Here is a 24,315-nt window from a genome sequence, read left to right on the forward strand (position 1 = left end):
TCCATTTCCCTTTTCCCTTTCAGTTTTCTCTTTCCATTCTCCATTTTCCCATTTCATTTTCCATTTTCCCTTCGCGTTTTCCATTTTCCATTTCAATTTATTCTTTCCCTTTCCTTTTCCTTCCTCCCTTCCTTCTTTTTTTTTCCCTCCTCCACCACCGCTGCTCAGGGCCCTGCAGCACCGTGTGTCTCTCCAAGCGTGTCCCTGTCACCTCCCCTCCCCGTGCCAAGGCCACCTCGCCATTCCCGGGAATGGGAACGGGGGGGACACGCGTGGGGAACCCCGGGGATGCGGGACAGGATCTTTGGGGTAGAAAGGGACAGCCAGGCCCTTGGGAAGGGCACGGGGTGGAGAACGGGGCAGGCAGCGGGGTCGGGGGACGCTGGGGACAGGCACATCCAGGGGTGGCTGGCACAGATGTGCGCACAGGGAGTGGCCCGGGGCCAGCCAGATGTGCGGGGGCGCAGGCGGGCACCGGGCACCTGCAGCGCCGCCGGGAGCGCTGGGCACCGGGTGCGGCGGGGAGGGCGCGACTCCCGGTCCGGGGGAGGGTCACGCCGGTGGCAGGGGTCACCCGGGGCGGGGGAGGTGACCCGGGGGGGGGTCCGGGTGCCGGCGCTCCCGGGAAGGCAGCGAGCGAGCGGGCGAGGCAGCGGCAGAGCCCGGCGGCCACCATGGAGCTGGCGATGGAGAACCTGGGCAGCCTGCACGGAGTCCCGCACTCGCAGCCCGCCGAGCTGCTGAGCCCCGCGCACGGGCGGCAGAGCTCGCACCGCAACCTGGTGCCGCACGGCCGGCCCGCCATGGTCTCGGGCATGGCCTCCATCCTGGAGGGGGGCGACTACCGCGGCGAGCACAGCCTGGGAGCCCCGCTGCACCCCGCCATGAGCATGTCCTGCGAGTCGCCCTCCGGCATGAGCCTGAGCAGCACCTACACCACGCTGACTCCCCTGCAGCACCTGCCGCCCATCTCCACCGTCTCGGAGAAGTTCCACCACCCGCACCACCACCACCACCACCACCACCCGCACCAGCGCCTGGCCGGCAACGTCAGCGGCAGCTTCACCCTCATGCGCGACGAGCGGAGCTTGGCCTCCATGGGCAACCTCTACAGCCACTACCCCAAGGACATGCCGGCCATGGGGCAGCCCCTGTCGCCGCTGCCCAACGGGCTGGGCAGCCTCCACAACGCCCAGCAGCCGCTGGCCCCCTACGGCCCCGCCGGCCACTTGCCCAACGAGAAGATGCTCTCGCCCAACGGCTTCGACTCGCACGCCGCGATGCTGTCCCGGGGCGAGGAGCACCTGGCGCGGGGGCTGGCGGCGCCCAGCTCGGCCATGATGCCGCCGCTCAACGGGATGCACCCGCACGGGCACCCGCACGGGCAGCCCGGAGCCTCGCTGCTGGGCGAGCGGGAGCGCCCGGCGCCCGGCCCCGGCTCCCAGCCCGGCGGCTCCGGCCAGGTGGAGGAGATCAACACCAAGGAGGTGGCCCAGCGGATCACGGCCGAGCTGAAGCGGTACAGCATCCCGCAGGCCATCTTCGCGCAGAGGATCTTGTGCCGCTCCCAGGGGACCCTCTCGGACCTGCTGCGGAACCCCAAGCCCTGGAGTAAGCTCAAGTCCGGCCGGGAGACTTTCCGCAGGATGTGGAAATGGTTGCAGGAGCCGGAATTTCAGAGGATGTCGGCGCTCAGACTGGCAGGTAGGACACGGCACGGCACGGCACGGCTCGGCTCGGGCCGCCAGCCCCGCACCTCCGGGCGGGTGGGTCAGGGCGTGCTGCGAACACGCGTGGGAACCCTCGGGGGCTCCGGGGTTGCCATGGCGAGCTGGGGCCGGGCCCGGGCGGTGTTACCGACCCGGTTTGTGCCCTTAAGACCAAAGGGAAGGAATTTGTGTTTAAGGTGAGTTATACCTAAGGCGACCTCCCGCCTCCCCGGGCCTGCTGCTGCCCGCGAGAGATGCGGGATCGCGGCTGGACGGAGCCCAGAGGTGCCCGCTGGCCGCCGCCCGTCCTCCCGCCTTGGGCATTTCCCTCTCGGTGCCGCCGAACCGGCCCCGCGGCGCGGGCAGTACCCCGGAACTCCTCCGCGGTCGCTCCGGCCGCCGCCTCTCGGTACCGGGGAACCTCCGGGCCACCCCGCCGGGGCTGCGGCACCGGGGCCGCGCTCCGCTCCCTCCGGGCACCGGCTGCCCTCGGCAGAAGGACCGAGCCCGCCTGCCCCGTGTCCCGGCTGGGTCGAGTCCCGCGGCTGGGCCGAGGCTGTGCCGGGCAAACGCGGCGATCTGCGCCGAGGGCGGGCGGGGGTCGCGGGGAAGGGGCCGGAGGGTGCGACAGAGGGGACAGCGGCGAGCGGGGACGTGCCCGGGGCTCCCCGCCAGCCCCGGCTCAGCGCCGCTCCCCCGGAAACGACCGGAGCTTTGGCTCCGCGGGGCCGAGCCGTGGCGGACAAAACACGCGTTAGCGATCTTTAATTTATTTTTTAAGAAATCCGAGCTCCCCGTGGGGACGGGCAAAGCCAGCGACGAGGACCCGCCGTTATTTATGGGGAAGAGCAGCGTTCATATGTATTTAGTGTAATTCAGTTGCTCTTTAATTAGGGCAGGGTAGTGGCATCTTTTAGTTCCAGTCGATGCCCTATTGAAAAGCAGTTAATAGAATGCAAATTGTTCTTGGCTTTACAAGGTTCTGGTAAATAAAGATTTAAACACTGCCGCGATCGGCCGTTTAATGCCCCCGTTGTTGGGGCTAATTGAGCAGTGGGCTCGGGCTTCTGCCTCGCCAGAATTGGAAATAATAATGAATAATTCAAAAATAATAGTAGTAATAATAATTTAAAATATCCGTGATGGTGATGATAAAAAGGCGGCCGCAGCTGGGGGAAGCTCGGGGGAAACTCTCTCCTCGGCCGGCCTGGAGAGGTTCTTGTCCCCGGCCCGGGTGAGGGATCCCTGTCCCCGAACCGGCTCGTAGGGTCCCTGTCCCTGCTGTCACCTCTTTGCCCCTCGCGCCGCCGTGGGAGATTTATTCTCCCCAAAATTATTTTTCTTCCCAGGCGCCGTTTCCCCCAGCGCCAGGGCCGCCATGTCCCCATTATTTACAGGAATTAACCCCCCAGATTTCCGGGGAACGGGGTTTCTTCATTTGCTGTCCGTGAAAACAGGAAAAAACCCCCCAAGCACCAGCCCAGCCTCCCGTCCTGAGCCTGCCCGAGCTGCGCCTCGCTCCCCACGCGGCTCCTGGCGGGGCTCGGCCGAGCTGCCCCCGCTGCCGCCGCTTTGTTCGGGCCCCGAGCCCCGCTGCCTCCCGCTTTCGTTTCGCTCCTGCCCCCGCCTCGCCCGCCGGGCCCGGCCCTGGCGTCCGCCCCAGCCCCCGGGCTCAGCCCCGGCCCGGCGGCTCCGGGGGAAGGGGTCGCGCTGGGGGGGCCGGGCCCGAGCCCCCCGCTCGATGCCCCCAGCCCGAGGCCTCGGGGAGTCCCCTCGTTCTTTCCGGCTGCCCTGGGCTGGGGCCTGGAGGGGTCCGGATGGTTGCCACCCTCGCCCCACGGCAAGCAGGGAAGGGACCTGGGCGGCGAGAGGCATTTTTCCTTCCCGGTAAAAGAAAAAAAAAAAAAGAAAATAAGAAAAAAAAAGTGTTCTACGTGTGGCACGGCCGGGGCAAGGACTGGTACTGGTTCTGATCCTATTCCTGCTCTGTCCTGGTTCTATTCCTATTTCTCTTTCTGGTCCTGTTCCTCGTTCTACTCCTGTTCCGGCTATTCCTATTCCTGTTCCTATTCCTGTTCCTGGTCCTGGTCCCGGTGCTATTCTTATTCCTCTTCTCTTTTTGTTTGTTCCTATTTTCGATCCTAGCCCTGGTCCCGGTCCCGGTCCGGGGCCGCAGGAGTCCATCTGATGGATTAGTCCGAGTCAGTGAGCCGCGGATCGATGAGCACGCCGGGCCCCTAGAAATGGCACCGCCGCTTTTCTCCTCTTTCCAGCCCAGTTCCCCCCGTCCCGCCGCCCCTCCGCAGATGAACCATTAATTATTCAGCTGGGAGATGAGGGGGCTGCGGCTCCGGCCGCCCCGCGCTCCCTCCGGCCCCGCTCGCCCCCAGGGGCTCCGCAGAAGAGGAGGGGTCCCACGGAGAAACATCTGGGCAGCAGCTGGCGGTGCCCCGCGCGTCCCCTCGGGCCATTCATCCCTGCGACCCCCGGGCCCGCTCCAGATTAATCCCCACCAACTTCGTGACTGCCCCGCGAGGCCTGCGGGTGACGCAGAGCTCCCACGGTGGCATTTTTGGGGGTCCCTGCCCGGGTGTGACCCCCACCCGCTAAACCCCGGCTCCTCTTGCCGTGGGGGCGGAAAAGGCACGGGCTCGTTCCCCGAGGGGGATGCGGGAGGTGGGAGCGCTCCTGTGCCTCGCTCCCCGCGTGTCCCTCGCGTGGCTCTGGGCGCGCTCCCGTCCCAGTCCCGCTCCCGTGGGAGCCCCCTCCCCGCCCCCGGTTTATTCCGGCGCTCAGGAGCAGGAAATCCGCCCGTGATTATTTCTCGGGAGGGCGGCACGGCGCTCCCCGCTCGCCGCCCTCCTTCGTGCCCCGCTCGGGGGGCGCTCGGGGGTCCCTTCTGCCGTGGTTTTCCCGGCTGTGCGTGGAATTCAGCCCGCGCGTGGGGTGCGGCTGGCCCCGAGGGCCCGGGCAGCTCCTGCTGCTTTTACATTCGCTTCTCCTTTTCCCTCTCCAACCTTCCGTTTTATTTTTCCATTAACACTTCCACCCCTCACCCCCCACCCCATTTTTTCGTTCTTAATTTTAGTTTTTTTGTTTATTTGTTTTCACTTTGTTTTGTTCGTTTTGTTTGGTTTTCTTTCCTTCCTTCTTTCTTTCCTTCTTTCTTTCGTTTTTTTCTTTCCTTCTTCCTTTCTTTTCCATTTTTGTCCTTCCTTTTTCTTTCTTTCTTTTCCTTTCTTTTTTAATCCTGCCTCTCCTGCTATGAATCCCTTCCCCGAACATGTTTCCACCGCAGCACCAAGTGTTGTTTTTCAGCACAAACCCCAAAACCACCCCGGAACTGCGAGCACGACCGCGGGGCTGGGCCGAGGCAAATGCCCGAGGGCTTTGACAACACCAATAATTAATGTCACTAATTAATACCGCGAAATGTATACACATAGGTGATAGAAAAAGGGACAAGATGGCGCTGAATAAAACCTCGGGAAATATATATATATTTTAATTTTTTTTTCACGAGTTTTGTTTTAATTTCAGCCTCTTTCAAACGACTTTGGCCCAACGACGGCTCCTCCCGGCCCGCGGCCACCGAGCACCGGGGCGGCCCCGACCCCTGCCCGGCTCTGGCCCGGCTCTGGCCCGTCTCTGGCCCCGCTCTAGCCCGGCTCTGGCCCGGGTCTGGCCCGGGAGAGCGGCAGAAATCCGCGGACGGTTTCGTTGCTTTCGATCCGCGCGTGGCCGCAGGCGACGGGAAAAAGGCGCCGCAGCCGCGGAGAGCTTTGCAGGACCTGGGGCAAATGGGTTTTGTCGCCGTAAAATGGGCGAAAACGAGATTTTGGGGGTCCCGGCTCGCAGCGGCTCCTCCCGGCCCGGGAGAGTTGCCCACTCAGGGAGTCGGAGAAAAATTCGAAAAAGGAGGCAAAGCTTTGTCCCAGTTGGGGAACAAAAAACAACAACCCAAACCTTAAAAAGTGTGTGTTTTATTTTTGTTTTGGTTTGGGTTCATTTTTTTTTTTAACTTGAATTTCTTAATTTGTTTCTTAAATTACTATTTTATTTCGCTGTAATTTTTAAAAATTTATTTATTTTTTAGCTCGTAAATATAGTTGAAACGAGATGAGCTTTAGGATCCCTTCTGAAGCAATCCATTTTGGGGTTCTGTTGAATTAGAGGCGATTTTCTCCTCCCGCACGGAGCAGCCACCCCCGGCGTCCCCGGCTGCGCGGGGGCGGCCGCTGCGCGCTCCGCTGCTGTCCCTGCGCCGTGTCCCGCAGCTCCTGGAGTCCCTCACTGCCTGAACCCCGTGTCCCGCAGCTCCTGCTGTCCCTGATTTCCCGCAGCTCCTGCTCTCCCTGATTTCCCGCACCCCGTGTCCCGCAGCTCCTGCTGTCCCTCATTTCCCGCACCCCGTGTCCCGCAGCTCCTGCTGTCCCTCATTTCCCGCACCCCGTGTCCCGCAGCTCCTGCTGTCCCTCATTTCCCGCACCCCGTGTCCCGCAGCTCCTGCTGTCCCTCATTTCCCGCACCCCGTGTCCCGCAGCTCCTGCTGTCCCTCGTGTCCCGCACCCCGTGTCCCGCAGCTCCTGCTGTCCCTCATTTCCCGCACCCCGTGTCCCGCAGCTCCTGCTGTCCCTGATTTCCCGCACCCCGTGTCCCGCAGCTCCTGCTGTCCCTCATTTCCCGCACCCCGTGTCCCGCAGCTCCTGCTGTCCTCTCTCCCGCAGCCCCTGCCCTCCAGCTCCTGCTGTCCCTCATTTCCCGCAGCTCCTGCTGTCCCTCGCTTCCCGCACCCCGTGTCCCGCAGCTCCTGCTGTCCCTCATTTCCCGCACCCCGTGTCCCGCACTCCCCGCACCCTCCGCGCTCCGCGCCGCCGCCTTATCAGCGCGGCGGGGCCGCCTCGCTCCGCCCGCGGCTGTTTTTCTGTTTGCTCCTAATCTGCGCCTCAGAAGGGGCCAATAAACCTCCCGCGGGTTAAACATTAAATGGGGTTCCTTCCCCCCACCCCAGCAAACAGCCTCCCCTCCGGGGTGCCGCCTGCCGCCCACCCGCGCCCGCGGGGCTCTGCTCCCCCAAACGCTGCTCCCCAAACCCCCCCGGGCTCTGACATCGCCCCGGCTCCGGGAGCCACGCCGGGGCCTTTTCTTGCCGCCTCCTTTTAATTTGGGTTCGCATTTCGGGTGGGTTTTTGTCGGGTTTATCTTTTTCTGGGTGTACAACACGGGGGTGATAATTTTTTTCCTTGTCCTGTCAATCGCCACTGAAACCATAAGGGAGAGATAACAGAGAAGAGAAAACTCTCGGAGTGACCTTTGAATCAATTTGAAAAACCTCATTTAACTGATAAGTCTTGAAAGGCCCAGAACTAATTTGAAAATACATCTATTAAAATCTCATTGCCGCTGCCTGGGAGCTGCTGGGAAGGGTGTGCGAGGCGACTTCCCGGGGTCGGGGGAGCCGGGAGAGCAGGTTTAAGCCCTACTCAACAAAGAGATTGCAGAGCTGACTGCAAAATGATGGGGCTTAGACCGGGAGAAAAATAAGAATATTAAAAGGAAATGGGTTTTTCTCTCCCAGCTGGTGGGGAAAGGGGAGATTTACAGCATTTTTCTGCCACAACCAGGCACGGAGTCTGGGATCGCAGACGGAATATTGGATTTTATTTTTTTTTATTTATTTTTTTATTTTTTTTCCCTTCACAAAACAAATCCAATATTTTCTCATTCTGCTCAGAGGCAGCTGCAGGGCCGGGGAGCCTGTGGCTCTGGGGGGGCAGCCGTGCCCCACTGAGGGGCTGAGGAGGAAGCTCTGTGCTCCCTTCACTGCGTTCTCTGCCCAGCTCCCTTGGTGCCAAAAAAGCAGAGGAAGCAGAGGGATGGTGAAGGCAGGAGAAGAGCAGAGGCAGGGCCCAGGCTCGTGTTTTCCTGCCTTGGCAATGCCCTGCCTTGCTCTGGGCATCACCTGGGTGTGAAGGAAACAAAAATCCCTGCAGAAAGCTCCCGGCACGGGGGGCTCGTGGTGTGAGGCCGTCCTGGGCTTGGAGCAGGGTGGTGATGGCTGAGTGGGAACACGAACACAAAAATAAGATTTGAAATGAAATAAACTCCATCAGAGCCTGGCTTGAAAGAACTGAGCCTTGGCAGCTCGGTGGGGGTGTGGAAATGCTCCTCCTGCTCCAGAGCCTGGGTGCAATTTGGGATGCTGGGAGAGAATCCCAGCAGGACAGGCTGTGTTCCCTGCAGGAATTGCTGCTTCCCTGGCTCGGATGGAACTGGAGCAGTCATGTTCCCAGGAGAGGAAGGGTCTTCTGAGGTTCCCTGAGGTTTTTGGAAAGGTTCAAGCAGAGGGAGGCTGACCCTGAGCAGGAATGGAGGCACTGGACAGCTCTGATCTGCCCTCACCCCGCATCCACGTTCATGGCCCTGGCCTGGCTTCTGTTTTGGGTTTGAGCTGAGATGTCCAAATTCCTGGAGTTTAGCATGAAGCTGAGGCTTAAAGGAGCCCAGGATGAGTCCCACCAACCCAGGACATGTCCCACCAACCCAGGACATGTCTCACTGACCCAGGACATGTCCCACCGACCCAGGACATGTCCCATCAGGCTGGGACAGGGTCTGACCCAGCCAGGACGTGCCCTTGGCCATGGCCCTACCCCTGCACAGCCCCAGGGGCGGCACAGAGAGGTTGGGGCAGCCCCTGGCTTTGGAAACCGGCCCAGATAGGAAGGTGGAGTCCAAAATGTTCCCCTCCATCCTCGTCCAGAAGCGGCGCAAGGAGGTGCTGGTGAGCAGCAGCTTTTGGCAGCTTTTGGAGTTGTTTAATCCTGGCTCCGTGCAGGACTGAGGCCACTGAGCGGCAAAATTTGCTCATTTAATGGAAATTCAAAAATCTCGTTAAAACCTCAAATGATACAGGGAGATCTCTGTATCCAGCAAGATGTAAAGCAAGTCTGGCTTGGATGGGAGAAATGGGTTTTTGAAATATTTGGTGTTGTTAAAAAACAGCAAAGCAAAGAGGCAACATGGATTCTCTGGTGCTGGAAGGGGGGACCAGGGTATTTAAAAAATAAGGGCTCAGTATTAAAATGGAGAGGTGTTTGTATGGACATGGGTAGGATTTCAAGAATGGCCCTAATAACTTAGCAAATTTTTATACACACATATATATATATATATATATATACACACATATCACCATATATATATATTTCCTAAGTTATTTTATGCATACATATATATGTATCTATAAATTTGCTAAATTATTGCTTATGTTATTTTTATATATATATATATATATATATATAAAATTTGCTAAGTTATTAGAGTCATGCTTGAAACATTTAATGGAATAGATGTCCATATATTCCATTAGGGATCTGCATCAATGCTCTAAACACCGGTGGTTTGTGCAGTGCAAGGAGAGGAGGTTCAGAAGTGATTTTAAAGCCATTCCAGTGGTTTATGTCTGGAGGAGTTGGGTTCAAAACGTTTCACAGGTGCTGAGTCAAGCTTTGCCCACATGGGGGGATGCAGGGATGCTGGGCTGAGATGGGCAGGGCTGCTCGTATTGCTTGGATTTGCTTTGGGATTTGGGAAACCTCGTCACCCCTGGCAGACTGAGGGTGGCTCAGCTCTGCCCAGCCTGGGAAAAGGAAATGGAAAATTTCCATATGGAACAGGAGGGGAAAGCAGGAGGGGAAAGCAGGAGGGGAAAGCAGGAGCTGCTGTGGGAAGGCTGGGACTGGCTGTATTCCCCTTGCTTGCAGAGAAGGGAGGAAATCCCAACATTTTGACCAAAAAAAAAAAAAAATCCCCCCAAAAAAGAAAAGAAAAAAAAAAGAAGAAGAAGAAGAAGAAGAGCAAATTGCAAATTGCAGCTTTTTCCGGTGCTGCTGCCATGGGCAGGGGTACCAAGCCCACTGTGCTGAGCTCGGGGCTGTCTCCCGTCAGGCTGGGGCAGAGCTGAGCTCTCCTGCTCCAGAGAGCCACAAATACCCGGGCCTGCGGGGCTGGGTGTGCCGAGCGGGCTCGGTGTGTGGCACAGCCCTGAGGGCACCGTGGGCACCCCACAGAACCCCCACACGGACCAAGAGCAGGGAAACACCTCGGGCCGCAGGTGTCCCCAGCATCACCCACGGTGTGAGCACGGCACGGTCTGGGGCAGACGAGACCATGGCAAGGGTGGCTTTGACCCCGGGAAATGTCCCAAAGCCACCACGTGGAACGGACACGAGCCGTGACGAGGCCATGGACTGACAACCCCGCTCGTGCCTCAGTTTCCCTGGGCAGCAGGGGGCAGGAGGTGCTTTGGCAGCGCGGGGCAGAGCTCTGGCAGTGCCGGGCTATGAACCCCGGGGAACCCCGCGGTGCCCGGAGCTTTTCCAGGTCCCTTTGTGGGATCCACGCTCCCGATGGCCGATAACGAGCAGGTAACGAGCGAGGCCTCCCCATTAGGGATAAAATTAGGGATAAAATTAGGGATAAAATTAGGGATAAAATCGCGGCTGCAGCGGGAGCTGCTGACGGGCGATAGCATCAGGGGCTGACAGAGATCTCGGCGCTCCGGGAGCTGCTCCCAAGCAGAGCGGAGCCACGGCCCGGGCAGCGCAGCGGCAGTCCCCACCCCTGCTGCTTGCACACAGACCCAGCCCTATTCCGTGGTTTTTTCCCCCATTTCCCCCTATTTTTCCCGAGGGTTTCTTGTTTGTCCCGGCGCGGCACCTCCCGATAAATTCCAGCCGGGGTGCGGGGTGGATCTGGGCTGCGTTTCCCTCTGTGGATGGAGGCGCAGCTGGGCTGGTATGTGATGCTCGATCCAAAGGGGTTTGTGCTTCCAGAGCCTCCCCGGAATGGGGATTCCCTTCCCGATTGGGAATAGGAGAAGGGAATGGGACAGGGAATGGGGACAGGGAATAGGAGAAGGGAATGGGGCAGGGAATGGGACTGGGAATGGACAGGGAATAGGAGAAGGGAATGGGGCAGGGAATGGGGACAGGGAATAGGAGAAAGCAATAGGAGAAGGCAATAGGGGCAGGGAATAGGGGCAGGAGGAGGGTGGGATGGTGGCACTGCCCTGCCAGGCTTCAGAGTCACCCCAAGGCCTCTGGAAATGGATGCCTGGATCAATGCCTGATGTTAATCCTTTCTTTGGGGCCAAGTTGTGGGATTTTGGGGACATTTCTCAAGTGGAAGGCAGCGAATCCCTACCCTGGTGTTTCCCTGGGAGCTCCTCTACTGGACTGCCCAAAGCCACCCACTCATTTGCCTGCACACACAGGCAGCCAGAAAACAGAAATTGAAAGAAAATCATAAAAATCAGGGCATTTATTTGAGGAAAGATGATTCCAAACCAGCCGTTTTTCCCTGGAAAAATTCTGAAAGCATCTCCCCAAAACCCTAACAGCCTTTTTCACCCCAAAATGCTGATTCCTCTACCTTCACCACCTGCAAGAAAAGCCCAGATGATTTCTGTGCTCTGCTTTTTGTCATCCTGGTGAGGTGGTGGCTCCATTGTCGTTACCTGGGGATGAGCCAGGTTCTTCATCCTTGGGAAAAGGGACCCTGGGGGACATTTAGGGGCTCAGACCCCCCCTCAGCCTCATACCCCAGCAGTTTTCAGGGGGTTTGTGGAGGATTTGTGCTCCCTCTGGATGAGGGATTCATCCCGGTGCTCCCGGAGCTGAGCCCAGCCCAGGAACCCGAGTGCTGGTGGGAGGGGGCAGCGCCTGGCAGTGTCACTGTCACCTGGCAGAGCCCCCCAGCACTGTCACTGTCACCCAGCAGAGCCCCCCAGCACTGTCACTGTCACCTGGCAGAGCCCCCCAGCAGTGTCACTGTCACCCAGCAGAGCCCTGGCAGTGTCTCCTGCTGTGCAAGAACAGAGAAAGGAGGCAGGAGAGGGAAGGGGAAGCCAAGGGGCTGCTGGGCATTGCCTCGGGCACAGCTGTGCCACCCGTGGGTCCCCTCGCTCCTTCCTCTCTTCCCTTTACTCTTCCTCCTCCTTGTTTTCTTTTTCCTTTTTTCTTTCTTCTTTACCTTTTCTTTATCTCCCTTTCTCCCCCTTTCTTTCCTTTTCTCTCTTATTTTGTTTCCCTTTTTCTTTTCCCTTTTCTTTACCATTTCCCCCCCTTTTCCTATATTTCTCTTTTTCTTTTCCTTGTATTTCTCCTTTATCTTTTTTTCTTATTTATTTTTCTTTCCATTTTTTGCTCTTCTTCTGCATCTCCTCCTTTTCCTCCTCTCCCTTTTCTCTCTCTCCCTTCCCTTTACTCCCTTTCCTTTCAAGTCATTTCTCTCTGCTCTCTTTTTCCCTTTCCCCCTTCACTCTCTCCTTTCCTTCTCAGCCCATTTCACCCCCAAAGCCCTTTCCAGCAGAAACCATTCCCTGTAACCATCCCAAGCCCCTTCCCCAGCTCTGCTGTCCCAGGGCACCGTCCCACCTGCGGGGGGAAACCCTGGGAATGTGCAGGGAATGGGACTGGGAATGGGGACTGGGAATGGGACTGGGAATGTGCAGGGAATGGGACTGGGAATGGGACTGGGAATAGGGACAGGGAATGGGAATGGGAATGGGAATGGGAATGGGAATGGGAATGGGAATGGGACTGGGAATGGGACTGGGAATGGGACTGGGAATGGGGACTGGGAATGTGCAGGGAATGGGACTGGGAATAGGGACAGGGAATGGGACTGGGAATGGGGACTGGGAATGGGACTGGGAATGTGCTGGGAATGGGAATGGGACTGGGAATGGGGCAGGGAATGGACAGGGAATGGGACAGGGAATGGGGACAGGGAATGGGACTGGGAATGGACAGGGAATGGGACTGGGAATGGACAGGGAATGGGACTGGGAATGGGGCAGGGAATGGGACTGGGAATAGGGACTGGGAATGGGTTTCCCCCTTCACTCTCTCCTTTCCTTCTCAGCCCATTTCACCCCCAAAGCCCTTTCCAGCAGAAACCATTCCCTGTAACCATCCCAAGCCCCTTCCCCAGCTCTGCTGTCCCAGGGCACCGTCCCACCTGCGGGGGAAAACCCTGGGAATGTGCAGGGAATGGACAGGGAATGGGACTGGGAATGGGACTGGGAATGGGACTGGGAATGGGACTGGGAATGGGACTGGGAATGGGACTGGGAATGGGACTGGGAATGGGACTGGGAATGGGACTGGGAATGGGACTGGGAATGGGACTGGGAATGGGACTGGGAATGGGACTGGGAATGGGACTGGGAATGGGACTGGGAATGGGACTGGGAATGGGACTGGGAATGGGACTGGGAATGGGACTGGGAATGGGACTGGGAATGGGACTGGGAATGGGACTGGGAATGGGACTGGGAATGGGACTGGGAATGGGACTGGGAATGGGACTGGGAATGGGACTGGGAATGGGACTGGGAATGGGACTGGGAATGGGACTGGGAATGGGGACTGGGAATGGGGACTGGGAATAGGGACAGGGAATGGGACTGGGAATAGGGCCAGGGAATAGGGACTGGGAATAGGGATTGGGAATAGGGACAGGGAATGGGGACTGGGAGTGGGGCAGGGAATGGACAGGGAATGGGAACAGGGAATGGGGATTGGGAATAGGGATGGGAATAGGGGAAGGGAATAGGGACAGGGATGGGACAGGGAATGGGGAGAGGGAATGGAGGACAGGGAATGGGAGAAGGGAATAGGGGAAGGGAATGGGGCAAGGAAAGCACAGGGAATGGGGCAGAGAGTGGGGTAAGGAATAGAGTAGGGAATGGGGCAGGGAATAGGGCAGGGATTAAGGCAGGGAATGCACAGGGAATGCACAGGCAGTGGGGTAAGGAATAGGATAAGGAATGGAGGCAGGGAATGCACAGGGAATGCACAGGGAATGGGGCAGGGAATGGGATAAGGAATGGAGGCAGGGAATGCACAGGGAACGGGGCAGCTCCTGCGGGATGGAGCCCCCTTCCCGCAGCCCTCCCCGCAAACCTGCCCGCGAGCTCCCGCCGGTCACGTCGCCATCAAAGTGATGTGCCAGCAATATCCAGCACGCAGTTAAAGCCACTCGTGGGAGTTTCAATAAAATCGACCGGGCAGGATCAATGGGCTGCACGGCCCCATCCCCGCACGGAACGGGGCGGGGGGGCCCAGGAAAAACACCCGGGGCTGCGAAATGGGGGCGGTGGGAGCGGGGAGCTGATTACAAATCTATCCCATCCTCGCCGTGATTAATTGCTGCGTTACCAGAAGGAACAGCGCGGGGTGGGGGTCGCTTTTAAGGGTAGCGTTGGGGAGGGAGTTTCTGCGCTGCCTTTGCAGGGGAGCAGGCAGGAGCCCTTTCCCCGTGGGTTTCCCTCCCGGCGGGATGGGGCCGGCTCGGTGATCGTTCACCCCAGCGCAGCGGCGATTTGGGATTTGGGAAGAGCCTCCCCAGCCGCGCAGGGGGAGCTGAACGCCATCCCCACCCAGCTGGGATCGCTGGTGTCCCAGCGCTGGGACCCCATCATCTCACGGACCACCAGGGTGCGGGCTCCGGCTGCCCCTCGCCCCAAAACACCCCTGAGCAGCCCCTGCACCCCACAGAGGGGCTCTGAAAGGGCTCTGCGTCCTCCCCGGCGCTCGGGGGGTCTCGCTCCTGCCCTGCCCTCCCCGGAGATGCCCAGCTCAAATTAAAACATCATCCATCGTTCCGGTGGCAGCGCATAATCCCTGGCAGATCAGCGCAATTACTGCGGGAAATGCCTGGGGAGCTGAGCTAATAACGCCGGCCCGGTGGATTAAGAGCCACTGGCTTAGCGCCGGCCGGGCCACCGCGGCCCGGGGGACAGCCGGGGACACCCCCGGGGACAGCGGGGTCCCGGTGGGCTCGGGGACGCGGTTGTGCGGCTGGGTGGGGATTTGGGATGGTTTTAGTGCCCCATGTGTGGAGCAGGGATGGGGCAGGGATGGGGCAATGATGGGGCAGGGATGGAGCAGGGATGGGGCAGGGATGGAGCATGGATGGGCAGTGATGGGGCAGGGATTGGGCAGGGATAGGCAGGGATTGGGCAGGGATGGGCAGGGATGGGGCAGTGATGGGGCAGTGATGGGCAGGGATGGGGCAGGGATGGGCAGCAATGGGGCAGTGATGGGCAGCGATAGGGAGTGATGGGGGCAATGACGGACAGGGATGGGCAGTCATGGGGCAGTGATGGGCTATGATGAGCAGCAATGGGGCACACGGAGCTTCCCTGCCCCGTCCCCGGGCCGGGCAGTGCCATTCCCGCTGCTCCGGGGAGTGCCATTCTGTCCCCCCCTCGGGGAGGGAATGGACCGCTCCATCCCGTGTACGCGGAGCGGCCGGACCGGCCCATTGCGCTGAGGAAGAGGGGGGAGCAAGGGCCGGCCCATCGGGCAGCGGGGGGGTGTGGCGGGCTGTACCACTGCGTCCGCCCCGGGGGGGAGCGCGCCCGGCCATCCGCAGGGGGGCGCCAGCGCGGCGGGGACGGCGCGGAGCGGCTGCGGAACGAACCATTGCCGGTGCGGGGGGAGCGGGCGGGACCAGCGCTCCGAAATGGCGGGGGGGGAGCTGGGACCCCTCCTCACCCTCAGAGGGAGGGGCCGGTGTCACCCCGGGCCAGGGGAGCGGGGGGGGCACAGACACACCTGAGGGACCACCGAGCGGCACAACGGGGCTTTGTCCCTGCCGCTGTCACAGAATTCCCGAGCGGTTCGGGTGGGAAGGGACCCTAAATCCCACCCAGTGCCACCCCTGCCATGGCAGGGACACCTCCCACTGTCCCAGGCTGCTCCCAGCCCTGCCCAGCCTGGCCTTGGGCACTGCCAGGGATCCAGGGGCAGCCACAGCTACTCTGGGCACCTGTGCCAGGGCCTGCCCACCCTCCTAGCCAGGAATTCCTTCCCAATATCCAAGGAAAAGGTGACCTTCCCATCTCACACCCCATAAATGCACCCGGGACCGGATTTAATCAGGACATGCAGGAAACTCTTGGGTTTTCCCCTCCACTGCTTTTCCCTGTCTCCAGCACACGTTTTGTGGCTGGTGATGGCTCTGGGCCCTCTCTGGGCACCGGCTCTGCTGGGAGCAGCTCAGGGCCAGCACACTCTGATCATCTGGTGAAGGACATGCCATTGCCACTGAGCTCGCTCGTTGTCCCTGCTCAGAGTTCCAGGAGCACCTGGAGGCAGGAGCAGGGAATCCCAAAGGGAATCCCAAAGGGAGCTCCTTGCTGCTCCTGTCCTGTGTGAAGGGTGGGCACAGAGTGGAATGCACAGGACCCTCAGCCACAAATGCTTTCTCTTTCACACAGTTTGCATTTATCTGAAATTCAGAGTGTGTGCGCCAAATGCTGACTGTAGATCTACAAATCCCCTGTGTTTAATTAGCACTTTAATTTATTAATTTACAATTTATTGGGCTATTCAGTAAATATTATGTACACATTCTGGAACAACTGGAGCTGCAGGACTGGTCCTTCAGCAGCAAACTTGGAAGTGGATCTTTCAGCTGACAGAGCTCATCCTGCAGCACAGCAACACCATCAACCTGAATGAAAATCCATGGACTAACAAGTTCAGTGTCACAGGGATGCCACCCCGGATTGCCATCACGGGCTCCTTGTCCAGCTTACCTCATCCTCACAGAATGGAAGAATCCTGGAATGTGCAGAGCTGGAAGGGACCCACAGGGATCATCAGTGCGAGTCCTGCTCAGACACCCCAACAACCCCACCCTGAGCATCCCTGCGAGCTCCTGGAGCTCCGCAGCCTTGGGACCATTCCCTGGGCAGCGCCAGCACCCTCGGGGGAAGGAACCCTTCCCTAATATCTGACCCAACACCAGCCCTGCCTGAAGTTGTGACACAAATCAACCCCAAACTCCCTTTTCCCCCAGAATCTGTAGCTGGGGCTCTTGCAGCAGCGCTGAGCACAGGCCGGCTCCAAGGGAAACCCGTTCCAGGGGATGGAGCTTTCCCAGGCGCATCCCTGCGGGCGCTGCCGCCCGACTCCGGCACTTCATTAGCACCAATTTGCTCTCGTCACGCTAAGTGCTGCTGACTCGGGAGAGGAGCGAGGAGCTCCGAGCAGCCGCAGGGCTCCTGCCCAGCCCGGCCCGGCGCGGCGCGGCACGGCACGGCACGGCACGGCACGGCACGGCACGGCACGGCACGGCACGGCACGGCACGGCACGGCCCGGCACGGCACGGCACGGCACGGCCCGGCACGGCACGGCACGGCACGGCACGGCACGGCACGGCACGGCACGGCACGGCACGGCCCGGCACGGCACGGCACGGCACGCTCCGCTCCCGGCAGCAGCGCCCCGTGGCCGGGGCCCCACCGGAGCAATGAAAGCGGCTGATCCTAGCCCAAAAAAAGGCCCGGAAATAGGGCAAATGGGGGAAGTGACTTCTGTGAGCCGATCCCGGCTCCCCTGGGTGCGGGGGAGAGCGGAGCAGGGCACCAGGTCTGCCTTCACAAAGGAGTCTGGAAACGCAAGTGGGAGATGAAACCTGTGCAGAAAGGAAATGCTTTTAACAACAAACTCACCTTTTTAAGTCATGTGAAAGTGTTCTGGCGACCCTGAGGGGGTTTGGTGGCTGCCGCCAGGGCCAGAACAGCTCAGCTGGGGAGGACAAGGAGAAAACCAGGGAAATGTGGAGGGATGGAGCCAACGGAGCTGCAGCAGCCACAGCTCCTCTGTATCGCTTCAGCCGCCCTCAAACCACACCAACTCCTCTGCCCCAGCGCTGGGAAAGCGAAAATGCCGCCCATGGAAGAGCAGGCCAGGCTTGAGAACAGCAGGAGGGGAAATGAGCTGTCCTGGGCTCTGCTGCGTGCCAGGGCAGCTCTGATGGCCCCAAACCGGGACCCCCGCCTCGGGAAGGACCCTTGTGCTTCCCTTTCCAGCCCCTTCCCTCCTCCGGATGCCAGCCCCGGGGCTGTGGGGGATGTGCGGGGTGTGGGTGGCTGCTGGAGCCAGAGCCATTGCATTATTTCTAGATCAAACTGGAAGAGCCAAAGAACATCACTATCCCAACATCCCAGGCCCATTAACACATACACAGACATTAATTTACTAACTTCATAGGCAAATTTCAGCTGCAAAGGCTCTCACCAAGAATTTACCACCTATCACCATTTTAAAACCTAAAGATCACCCCGCTAGGGTCAATAACAAATTTCCAACCTCTAAGAAAAGCACATGTAGAAAAAAATATAGTGCAAAACAAATGCTGGATCCAGCTCAGCTGGATCAGAGCTGCTCCCTGGGCTGAGACACCAAAACCTCGCTGTGGGGAGGGCAGGGAAGGGCAGGAGGGGAGGGGAGGGGAGGGAAGTGCAGGCAGCAGCGCTTTGTCTCATCTCATCTCATCTCATCTCATCTCCTCATTCGCAGCGCTCAGAGGAAGATTTAATTTGCTGGGCTCGGGGAAGCGGCTCCCCCTGCCGCGCTGGCTGCATACCAATGGCCAGGGGCTCCCTCGTCCCTGCGAGCTGCAGGGACACCGGGGAAGCCTGGCCCCACCCGGGGACACGAGCCACGGGGACACGTGTGGGGCTGGCAGCTCTGGCCGGGCCGTGTCAGCCCTCCCGGGAATTTCTGGGATGCTCTGCAGATCCTGACCGCATCTCCCAGACTCTGAGTGGACTCTTATGGGGTTTTTTTATCAGATGCTGTAGGACCACAGCACCCAAAATGGCCCCCAGGTTTTGGAGGCCAGGAGGTGATTTATTAATCCTGTGCATCTCAGGGCTGGGGGATCCCAGGAATGGGCACTGCAGGGCAGGATCTGCTCTGATCATTCCATGGCTGGCACTGTGAGGAATGGTACTCACTTCCCAAAAATGTAAAAAGTTTATTAAAACCTTATCAAAAATACAACAGAAGACTGAATAGAGAAAGTATTATGGTGCCAAGAGCAGAGGATCTTTCCCACCATGTGCTCGTGTGACTCCACCATTGCCCTGGGCACCCTGTGCCAGGGCTGGGCAACCTTTCCCATGGAGAAATTTTCCCCAGTATCCAATCTAAACCTCCCCTGCTGCAACTGGAGATCATTTCCTTCTGTCATTTGTTAATTGGGAGAAGAGACTCACCCCACCTGGCTCCCTCTGCCCCTTCAAGGAGAGGGGGAAACTGAGGCAGTCCAGGGGCTGGGCCCATCTTGAAGGCACGGAGAGCAGCCAGCTTTGCTCAGAATTTCCCATTTCCCACCCAGTGGCCACCAGTGGAATCAGCCTGTTGGATTAAGCCCTTTTCTGACCCAGAGATGGGGTAACTGAGAGCTGTTTTAAAAACTTTGTTCCATTTTCAGTCTCATTTGATGGGTGAGATAGTACAGGTGTTACAATTCACATCAGCACAATCAGAAGCCAACTATTTCCTAATTACAATACACTATAAGCCAGGTTTCTATAGGATATATGGAGTTTTTCTTTACTTTCCTTCTATAACACATTTTCACTATAAGATAGGTTTCTTGGCCTATCAGCTTTTGCCACATCATACTGCAAATGCCTTAAACTAATAATCTAAAACTATTTTTTTGGGTCCTACTACAATGCACCTTTTATGGTTCTCCAAAGTATCCAGTTTTATTTGCAAGGCCATCCTTTAAAACTTGTTTCCAGTTCCATTTCTCTCTCAGCAATGTCTGTCCCATTCCATGGCGTTTCTAAGTCATCCTTTCTTATCTCAAGCTTTGCATACAGGTGCACACTGTGTGAGCCTTCTGCCAGGCTTTGAGAATTCCCTACAAATCCATTTCCCACATCAGCCCATCCCACCTTTCCACCAGGGAAACCTGTCCCCACCTGGCCAACCGCACCCAGGATCCCCCTCTCCGTTTCTTCCTCCACCTCCCTCGGAGCCCATAAATGCTCCTCAGTTCTCTTCCACCCCTGGGAGATGATTTGACAAGGAGAAAAAGAGAGAAGCTGGTGGGTTTTGTGCAGAATTCCCCCCCCATCCTTGCTTACAGCCGGTGTGCTGGCTCTGAAAGCCCCTGGCTGTCTTTTGTGATTTCAACAAATCACCAGCACTTAAGCAAAGTGGGCAGAAAATTACAGGTTGTATTGCAAGTGAATGGAGAGGGAAGAGCACGCTGGGGCCGAAAAGCAGAGGTTTGCTGGTATAATAGAGAAAGCAGGGTCTGACAGGCTGTGCAAGCCTGCGAAGCCATCAGGTATTAGTTAAATGCTTGGCGGGGTTCACGCTGCGAGGCATAATCGCAGTTCCTGAGCAGCAGCCATTTGATTGTCTCCATTATGTCCCCTCTGAAATGATTTGGGAGATGTTTTGCTCGGAGCTGTCAAGGTTAAGTCAAGGAAAACGCGCTGCCTCTGGCATGAGGCTCCCGGGAGGCAGAAACCCTGGGCAGAGCCTCTGGGGAGGAGGGAGGGATGGCTCTGCTTTCTGGAGCTCCTTCCTCCTGCCTTCCCGGCCCCGGGTTCCTCCTTGGCTTTGCTCGCTGTGTTTTTTCTGCAGCTGGGTCAGAGCTGCCTCAGGGATGGCGTTGTTTGGATTGTGTGGAGGGATCTGTGCCGTCACCAACCCCGTCCCACTGCGCCTGCCATCCCCCCCTTGTCACTTCTGGGCTCCTTGGTTGGGTTTGGAGGGTGAAACGAGCAGGGGAGGGGTTGACAGAGGAGAAAACCCCACTGTGGGTGAGCCCAACCTATTACTGGCCAACAGAGCCATGGGAAACTGGAATATCCTGAGCTGGAAGGGAGCCACAGGGATCATCAGTGCTGTCCCTGCACAGCCACCCCAATAACCCCCACCCTGAGCAGCCCTGGCAGCGCTGGCCAAACGCCCCTGGAGCTCTGGCAGCCTTGGGGCCGGGCTGGTCCTGGTGCTTCCAGGGCCCTCTGTGCCCCAGAGGAGCAGGACAAGCCCAGGAATAAATAAACCCTGTCGTTTGGGGACACTGCAGAGGCAGGGCTGGAAATGTCCCCATCCCCACAGCCAAGCCCAGAGAGCCGGGAAGGACATGATGGAAAAACAACTTTAACTCATGGCTAGGCTGTCTGGATCTTAGAACTTGGGGGGGAAAAGGGATTTTGGAGCACAAATACCTCACCCACAGCTGGTATGGGTGGGAGGCAGAGCTGTGCCCCTGGCTGTTGTATTCACAGGGAATGCCCCGACGAAGGCAGGAATGATGTGCCTGACTCCATGTTCTCAGAAGGCTAACTTACTACTTTACAATATTATATTATATTATAGAATACTATACTATACTAAAGAATACAGAAAGGATACTTTCTGAATGCTAAAAAGATAATAATAAAAACTCCTGACTATTTCCAGAGTCTTGACACAGCTTGGCCAGAATTGGCCAAAGAATCAAAACAACTCACACCAGAATCCAATGAAACAATCACCTGTGGGGAAACAATCTCCAACCACATTCCACATGAGCAAAACCCAGGAGAAGCAAATGAGATAAGAATTGTTTTCCTTTTCTCTGAGGCTTCTCAGCTTCCCAGGAGAAAAATCCTGGGCGAAGGGATTTTTCAGAGAATGTGAACGCCACACCTGGCTGGCCCTCGTCCCTGGCTGCCTGCGGGGACGTGGGGACAGCCACAGCCAGGCTGCCTGGGAAAGCAGCACCCAGGGGATGGGGAATGGGAAAAAGATCCTCCGAGGAGGGGCTGATGGCTGCCGTAAATAGATCTGAGCAGCGCCGCCATCGATCGCTGCTGTGCGGAGCTGTAATTAGATTGAGCTGGGGAGAGGGGAGCGGGGCTGCGTCAGCAGAAAGGGAAATTAATAAATAAACAAACCAGCACAGGAAATGGGGGATGCGGCCGCCAGCGGCAGCGCAGGCCAAAAATAACCCAAAATAGCAGGGGTGAGGAGCGGGATGTCACCTGTGCCTGGACAATGGCACTGCTCCCACGGCAGGAGCCCAGGCTTACCCGGGTGGTTTGTGTTTGCCTCGGAGCTCAGAGTTATTGATGGGAGACTGGGTTGGAACAATCACTGCTAAAAAAGGATGGAGGTTGGAAAGCTGGGAGGCTGCGCCTTGGGCTGGATGGGTGGGAATGGGTGCCAGCAGAAAGGAGAGCAAGAGGACGGACTGGACTGCCAGGGTGACAGCTGGGTCACACCCATCCTGTGGGGACGTGGGAGACCTTCCAAAGGCCATCCTGCAGGGCAGAGGCTCCGTGGGTGGGGTGTGAGGAGCTGAGCATGCTGGGGGTGCCGGGAGGGTCGGGCAGGGTGGGCAAGGGGCACAAGTGTGGGGGGAGTGTTTCTGTTTGTTGTTTGGCTTGGGGGGACTTTGGGGGGGTTCTTTTTTAAAATTCATGTCTGGGGGAAAAACAAAGTCAAATTTTCTATAAAGGTTTTTTTTTGTTTGTTCTTTTTGCAAGCATCTGATGGTCATAGGGTAGGTTTCCACATTCTCTGCTGGCTGTTTGAGTAAGGTACCCCTGGGACAGGGTCCCCTGGCATCACTCAGAGTTCCCTTTGTCCCTGAGGATGGTGGTGTGCAGCCAAACCTGCCTGGGGGAGGGGGAAGGGGAGGGGAAGCTTCTCCCCTGGCTTTACCAAGGAAAGGTTCTCCCCTGGCTTTACCAGGGGAAGGTTCTCCCCTGGCTTTACCAGGGCAGGCTGGTTTGGACTCAGAGTGGCTGCTGGTGTCCAGCTCGGTGCCTCCCATCCCCTGCTCCATGGGGGCAGAGCTGGTGGCTCCCAGCACGGCGTGGGGTCCAGGCCAGGACTGAGCCCAGCAGCTGGCACACAGAGCTCAATCTGCAGCATTAATTGTCTCCTTCAGTGAGCTCCAGATTTCCCCAGCTCTGGGTGGAAGAGGTGGATCTCATCCTTCTCTCTCAGTTCGAGGTGATGTGAAGAGGGCTTGTAGTGGAGGCGGCTGAGGAACTACAGGAGGAGGAGATTGCTTATTTTCCAGTGAGGAAGAAATGGCTCCAAACAGCCTCCCACTACTCCTGAGCTGCACATTGCCTCCCCTGTGGCTGTGGAGGTGTTTGCAGAGCAGGGAGGGTTTTGGCCCAAGGGAAATACCTGTCCTGTGCCCCTGCAGCATCTTGGCCCCTCCGAGCTCTGTGCTCGGAGCTTGGGACTTGCTTTGAGCCCTGCAGGCCCAAGAGGCTCCTGCAAGTGCCAAGCTGAAATCTGCCACCCAGACAGCAAATGTCTCAAGGGACCCTGCAAAATCCTTCAGAAAATCTGAACCAAGAAAGCCCAAAGGTGAAAACTGCTGCTGGCCCAGGCAAGAGCAGGACTGCCTTTGGGACGTCTTCAGCCCACAGTTTGCTCTCTCTTTTCTCAGCTTCCCAGGAGGAAATGCTTTATCCCCAGCCCTGCGGGGTCAGATCCATGCCCTGCCTTGTCCGTGGCATCTCAGGTTCCTGCAGTTCTGTGTCTGGTTGAGTCCCTGAGCACCCAGATCAAACCTCAACAGCTTCAGGGTCAGCCCTGCTTTGAGCAGGGCCTGGATCAGCCACCTCCACCATTTTACAGTTTTCTAAGAAAATATCATAGCAAAGGTCCCCTTGTCCCACCCCTTCCACCAACAGTGTGCTTGATATCCCCACAGTTAAAATTCATATATTTATCTATTTTACTCTGTTCCCCCTCTGCCCTCATGCAGTGTGCTGGGGTCAGGGGGCTTTCCTGGCTTCCCCACTGGCTGCCCCTCTGTGCTGACCTTTGCCTCCAGCCAAACCTGCAGGGAAGGCTTTTAAATCAACGCTGACAAATGTGCCAGAGGATCCGGTAGCAAAAGCACCCAGGGGAGACAGAATTTCCTGGAGCCTCCCATGGCTCAGGCAGGAAAACCCCTTCCCAGAGAGGAGGATCCATGGTGGGTCCTTCCAAGCTGATGCTGTGGGATTGAGGCTGCAGAGTGACCCTTCCATAATGTCCCTGTCCCCTGCATTTCTGAGCTGGCAGCTGGATGTGGTGGCCAGGAGACACCTGCAGGGACACCCACAGGGGTGGTGAGGAGTGAGACCGTGCTGAGGGAGGCCGAAGGGTGACCCCCAGAGTTTAGGGCTGAGTCCCCATAGGCAGTCTCTGGGAACAGAGCAGTCCAGGGCTTTCCTCAGTCTCTAGTCCAGGGTCAGCTGGAGATGCTGAGACTTTCCCTGGGCTTCCCACAGGCTTTTGTCACCCTGGTGTCACAATTGTCCCTTCTCAGGAGCACAGGGAGGAAGAGGAGGGAGCAGTGGGACACGAGCCAGTTTCCTGGCGGGAAGGGCCTGGATTTTGGGAGGCAGCCGGGCAACCTGCAAGCGGGCCGGGGTGGGGAAGCCCAAATTAACAGCGCTGTTGTGTCTTTTGAACACCTCCAGCCTGCAAGCGCAAGGAGCAGGAGCAGCAGAAGGACAGGAGCCTGCAGCCCAAGAAGCAGCGCCTGGTCTTCACGGACCTGCAGCGCCGCACCCTGATCGCCATCTTCAAGGAGAACAAGCGCCCGTCCAAGGAGATGCAGATGACCATCTCCCAGCAGCTGGGCCTGGAGCTCACCACCGTCAGCAACTTCTTCATGAACGCCCGCCGGCGCTGCATGAACCGCTGGCAGGAGGAGCCAGGCGCCAACCCCGGGGTCCCCTCGTCGTCTACAAGCACTTTCTCCAAAGCATGA

At 58.1% G+C, this 24,315-nt stretch overlaps 1 protein-coding gene across 1 annotated transcript; it reads left to right on the plus strand.

Moving 5' to 3' along the window:
• The first annotated feature begins 674 nt into the window (after positions 1 to 674).
• Positions 675 to 24,315, plus strand: ONECUT3 (one cut homeobox 3). The gene is made up of 2 exons (XM_039696769.1): positions 675 to 1,704; positions 24,023 to 24,315. The coding sequence occupies exons 1-2, from the start codon at positions 675 to 677 to the stop codon at positions 24,313 to 24,315; spliced, it is 1,323 nt and encodes a 440-aa protein (XP_039552703.1).

Source organism: Passer montanus, unplaced genomic scaffold (genome assembly GCF_014805655.1).
Source record: "Passer montanus isolate IOZ18808 unplaced genomic scaffold, ASM1480565v1 scaffold114, whole genome shotgun sequence".
Classification (NCBI taxonomy): Eukaryota; Metazoa; Chordata; class Aves; order Passeriformes; family Passeridae; genus Passer; species Passer montanus.

Coding starts and splice junctions, on each gene's coding strand:
- ONECUT3 (XM_039696769.1), top strand. CDS start 675: ATGGAGCTGGCGATGGAGAACCTGGGCAGCCTGCACGGAGTCCCGCAC. Junction 1,705..24,022: donor GTCGGCGCTCAGACTGGCAG/GTAGGACACGGC, acceptor GAACACCTCCAG/CCTGCAAGCGCAAGGAGCAG.